Genomic DNA, 6,000 nt, shown 5'->3' with positions numbered 1-6,000 from the left:
ATACTCTAGATGAGTCCGTCGTTCTTATTAAACATCCATGTTGTAGTCCGTTGTATAGAAAACTGTAGTTTCCATAGTTTCCCCACAGCAGCAGACGCACACAATGATGTCCGCTGGCGCATCATAAACACGTCAGATAGTGAAAGTGCATTCGGATTCTCTAAAGTACCGCAGTCTCTTCTCCCAAGTCCTTTTGAATTCTCCTATCCACTATCCCTTAACCCCGTGACGTTTCACTCAGAGATCAAGGAATAGGAGATAGGGTTAGAACTTAGGAGCTGATTTTTAAACTATCCGAACGCAACCCTGCTTCTCGTGGTTTCCTTGCGTCCCTCCATGCTTCCCTGGTGGGAGGGACTAGTCACAGGGAAACGACGCAAGCGAGGGACGCAAGGAAAGCATTTAACCGAAGTGAGAAAGGCCAGAGGAGGGGGATTTGATGAAATGAGAAAGGGCCCCTGTCCAAAACACATCGGGCATTGTTTCTGATGGCAACTTTCTGATAGGGCAGTGGGTGTGAAGCCAGCCCACATTTCCAATAGTACGTCATATCGTCATCAACTAGTGAAATACATAAACAAAAAAACTAAAGCATTTTTGGATCTGTTTACAAAAATGAATAGAACCAGGCAACACAAAAGTGGATTGTTAAAAAAGAAACAAGACTTTATTGACATTTTCCACTATAGATTATACAAGGAAAGCTGGAGAGCAACAATGTAAGACTAGTACTGACATTTTAATTAAATTAAAAAAACATGTTATTTATGTTTTTATTTTCATATGATGACTCTGAAGGCCACCATCTTCTCGTAGTCCTCAGAAAAACAATGACTTTATTACACAGCTGTTTGTTAATGCAAACTTTATTTACATGAGGAAATAAAAACGAATCACTGACTTCATGCTGTACTCTCAAAGTCTACGAACACAACAGATCGCTGATGTTAAATATCTGCAGGGAGATTTAGTGGAGGTCATTAAATACAGTATCTAAAGCCAAATGAGGACCCACAGCACAGTCTAACACACACCTGTACACACTCCGCCCCTCAGATTTCTCTTAGGGGACAGAGAGAAGTCCTGATTAGCTGAACAGCAAGAACAGGATGTGATAAATTGGGCCTCTTCGCCTGAATAAAAGCAGTAGTTTTAAACTCTGTACCACCAAGTCTGCAGATTTTAGTCACATTCAAACACTGATCTGCTGAGGAGGATTCAAAACCATTACGTTTACTCAAGAAACAAGAAACTTTCCGAAGAGAACTGGGTAGACCCCCTGCCCAAACACCTGCTTAAACAAACCACTTCCTGTAACACAGAGCACAGCTCTGGCTGCAGACTGAACCCATCAGGGCCCAAAAGAGAGGGCTGGAATGTTACTGTGTAAATGCAACTCGACTTATTTTGAGGGAGCAACAAATGTCTGAAATTGATAGAAATCAGATGCTTTGTTGATTAAGTGCTGGAGCTTCAAGTCCTATTGTGTCTGACTTTTTTAAAGCAATGTCAAATACCACTAAACATCACTAATTAAGAGTCTTTATTTTGCTAATGCAGACATAGCAAATGCAAACTTTCTGCAAGTATTCTCCATCATGAGATGCTCCCAGTGCAAACTGGACTTCAGCGTTTGGCCACCAGAGGGCAGAGGCACATTTACACAGCCACACATTGAGCCCCTCAGTGTCTCCATCTTAACAGCGGCAACTTCATGTTGCACATGGTGGCGCCGGAAGAAATATTTCTCCACATTTGTCTTGTCCTGAAATCGCATGAGAAGCACTTCATAACAGTGGTTAACAAACTTTAAATATGTACAAACATATTGTGCGGTGATACTGAAAACAGAGAGGGGGAGGTGAAGTTCACTACATCATTATCATCATACAGTAAAAAGTGTATATGTGAGGTTTGGGAGGCCCCCTAAAATTGAAGGCTAGGACAGTACGAGACAGGAGGGGGGGGGGGGGATCTGTACAGACTGAGGGGAACAGCTGACTGACACACACCAAGTTCTGTCCTGGGTTTAGCTTTTCATACAATGTGTGTGTGTGTGTGTGTGTGTGTGTGTGTGTGTGTGTGTGTGTGTGTGTGTGTGTGTGTGTGTGTGTGTGTCTAGAGAATTGACAGCCTAGTCCCAGCCTCATTCAATCTGAACGTCCTCTGCTAAAACGAGTTGGATGCATGATAAGGAACAGGCACAGTGTGTGGAGTTCAGGTGTTTAGTCTGCTGCTACCTTCTTTGTTGACGGAGGGGGGGCTTTAAGTGTCCACATGCTTTCTATTTCACCCCCCAGAACACAAATAAAAGACACAGAACAAGGTAAAGAGGAGGATTTTGTACTTTCTACTGCTGAAAGGAGAGCAGGTGGAGCCGCTCACTGCTTCTTGCTCTTGATCTTCTCCAGACGCTTCTTCAGGTCGTCCAGGTTGGCGGCGGGGGAGGCGGAGCGGGGGTGTGTCGGGGAGTGGGAGTGTGCGTTGTGTTCCTGCTGATACAGCTCTCTGGACTCTTTGAGCTGCGACAGCTTGCTGTGCAGCATGTCGGTGGAGGAGGCCACGGCAGGCTTGGAGGACAGCAAGGAGGAGATGGGGGGGCGCTGCTGGGGCTCGTCCTCGCCTCCCCCCACACCCTGCTGCAGGCACACAGGGAAAGAGGGGTCAGCTGCTGTCATTACCTTCACTAAATATTACTCTGGAAATCTCATAAAAACTGTTTGCTGAAACATGTTTGATCAGCAATACTCCAGAGAGTTACACTCTGTATCAGTGGTCTTCATAATAAAGCTGCAACATTTAGTCCATTCAAAACAATAGCCAAGTGTTTGATGAGCATTCAAGTAATTAACCTGCCTTCTTTGTAATATATTAAAGTGAAAATATTTTAATTGAAATTACAACTATAAAGACAACTCTTTGACTTTGAGGAACTGGGTTTGACATTGACTATTTTTTATTTAAATTTGAAAAATAATTCAATGATGATTACAATTGTATAATTAATCAAGAGAACAATATTTGTTGGTTGCAACCTTACAACGTAGTCATGAGAAATATGTGTCACGTATAAAATACATTGATTTGCTTCTATATGTAAAAGCAGCACGAGAAAAGACAATTTCTAAGTAAACTATAATTTACTAAAGAAACAATTCAGGTCAAATTGAATAGGATCATGAATTAGTCAGAATTATTACATTTCAAAAAGATTAACCCAATAACATCAGAGTGCTGCTACATCAGGTTTGTGTTCGTCTTTGTCCCACTTTCTTGGGTCAAGTACAGTATGTGTCACACGTTACCCAACACAGAAACTCTTGTTCCACTAAGTACGGTAGCACTTGCTGTTTTTGCCTCACAAAAGCAGGTGTAGCTGAGAAAGTGTTGATGTGGATTTTCACTGTTGAAAGAACTATGGTGTTCATTTGTGCTAGGGATGCTCCGATCGATCGGCCGCCGATCGTTATCAGCCGATATTCACTCTCGGCTGATCGATGCTCTCTATAAAGGCCGATCAGATTTACATGACGTAAAATACATGACACTTTTCTCTGTGTGCGGCAAAACAAGCTCGCCAAAATGGCTTCACCAGTCTGGCAGTTTTTTAAGGTGTCCGAAAAAGACAATAAAATAGCGGTATGCAACGTGTGTGAAGCCGAAATCCTGCAGCTCCAACCGCTGTGACGGACCGGTGAGCGGAGCAAAACACACACACTAAGAGTTAGACCTAAAACAATTAGCTATTTTATCTACCTCTGGAACTAGATAAACTAGTTATAAATATATGTATTCTTCACTGTCGGCAGCGTTTCCGCCAGGGGGGCGTCTTGCCGTCATTTGACGCTCTTATTCAGCTCGGAACTCCCTGAACTCGAGCCGAGGGCGTCCACATTTTTATAATTTGAGAGAAGGTCGAGAGTTTTTATCGCTTGAAATGACTAAATGGAAAAAGGACAAGGACATCCCTCTGTTGGAGGGGCAAAGGAGTCTGGTGGGATTCTTTTCGCCGCCAGCAAAGCGCGTTCCTCTGACAAAAAAAACCAAAACACAGCCTCATCTTCCAAGGACCATGCCAGGAGGGGTGTCCCCGTCGGCAGGGAGACGTTAAGAGATAGGATAAGGGACGGCGCAATTCAAATTTGTGTGTGTTCATATGTTAAGAGATAGTATCTATAAGGGACAGCTCAATTCAAAATGTAAGTCACGTCACGTCACACAACGTTTATAAACTGAAGCAACATAAAAATGAGCAAATGTCATGGCTTCAATGTAGAGCAGTCTTCATATCAGGAAAATAAATAAAATGGCTAAATTCACAACCTCAATGAAATCTTATAATTTTTGCCCCAATCGCACAAATAAGAACAACACCAGCTCTGATCACCACTTCTCAATGCTTCTGCTCAGTATCAGTTCATAACAGCACAAATAATACCGTAGTTTAATTTAAAAAGCAATAACAAGGGGAGGGTATACATCTTAGTCAAGAAATGTACATCTACGGTGGAGGAAATAAGTATTTGATCCCTTGCCGATTTTGTAAGCTTACCCACTTACAAAGAAATGAACAGTCTATAATATATATATATATATAATATATATATAGTAATAGTATATATATATAAATATATATATATATATTTTACTAATGAGACAGAATATCAGAAAGAAAACCCAGATATTGACATTATATAAAAAGATACACATTTATTTGCATTTAACTGTAGGAAATACATATTAGATCCCCTTGCAACAAAAAAGAATTCTGGCTCCCACAGACCGGTTACTAGGGATGTAACGATATACCGAATATCGCGGTATCGCGGTAAATAAATTTCCCAATACCGTCGTGAGACTGACAAAATCTACCGCGATTTTTAAAAAATAATAATTTTTAAAAAATATATATTTTTTTTTAAACACTTTTTTTTTAAAAAACCTTTATTTAACCAGGTGGTCCCATTGAGATCATCGATCTCTTTTTCAAGAGAGACCTGTCCAACATGGCAGCAAGTAGGTTACAACATGAAAATAAAACAACAGATAACACAAAAGGACATCGTATTTACAGGGCTACATGTACATACCTAGAGACATTGACAAGTACCAACCATATAGTTATATCTCGCCATGTCAATAAGCCTGGCGTTAGACTTTTTCGCTGTCCGTCATTTTGACAGACAGGATCGTAAAATATCCGTCATAATCCCTTATTACCCGTCGGGTCTGAACAGTTCACGATAGAGCATGCTCGTGAACTGTCAACGGGGGGTGGGGGGGGGGGGGCGGTGTTATGCCGTGTGTGCATGCACCTCGCGGGACGCGCACAGCGTGAAGCAAAACCTCCCAGACATGTATTGATCTGTACGGCAAAGTACGGTTTGGGAACTATATCATTTCCTTTTGGAGGGCATGCATAACACGGCATAACACCAGAGCCTCGCTGCGGGGAAACGTTGGCGCTGTTCCGAGTTTGTTCTAATCTGTCAAAATGACAGACTGCTTTCAGATTTTTCCGTCATTGTTAAATAAAATATTCGGTTAACGCGACCACTGGTGTCCCAGCAACATCAGTACCAAGCGAGAGAGTTGTTTCCAGAGCAGGGGATATTGTAAATGCCCAAACACCCCAGCTTATAAATACCTGGAAATGTGGACATTCTCATATTCCTAAAAACCTGTCTGATGATGCTGAGTGAGTGACTAGTGAGTTTGAGTTGAGTTACTTGAAAAACTAAAGTGAAACTTGATTTATTTTATTGCAGGGTCTGATTATTAAATGTCCTTGTTTATTTGTGAGATGCAGTGGCATAAAGAAAATGCTTACTTTGTTGGGTAGTACCAGTAGGTACAAAAACACTGGTTTTCTTGTTCCAGTCTGTTACTGTCACTTTGTTTTTGACACTTTAAAATACTGCTATCCTACAAAAAGGCTGTAAAAATCAGATTTATTATGTAATAAAGAAATATTTTCCGAATAAAAAAATGTTTTATTGA

The 6,000-nt window shown here is 41.3% G+C and overlaps 1 protein-coding gene across 3 annotated transcripts in view; it reads right to left on the bottom strand.

Annotated features, from left to right (window-relative positions):
• Positions 1-641: 641 nt before the first annotated feature.
• ckap5 (cytoskeleton associated protein 5) overlaps positions 642-6,000 on the bottom strand; it is a 106,261-nt gene continuing 100,902 nt past the window's right edge. For all 3 annotated transcript variants that reach the window (XM_079681521.1, XM_079681519.1, XM_079681520.1), the window contains one exon: positions 642-2,639. In XM_079681521.1, coding sequence (XP_079537647.1) covers positions 2,382-2,639 — 258 coding nt within the window. In that variant the 3' untranslated portion in view covers positions 642-2,381. The remainder of the gene's footprint in view (positions 2,640-6,000) is intronic.

Source organism: Notothenia rossii, assembly GCF_949606895.1.
Source record: "Notothenia rossii genome assembly, chromosome: 5".
Taxonomy (NCBI): domain Eukaryota; kingdom Metazoa; phylum Chordata; class Actinopteri; order Perciformes; family Nototheniidae; genus Notothenia; species Notothenia rossii.
This window is presented reverse-complemented; position numbering and strand designations above follow the sequence as displayed.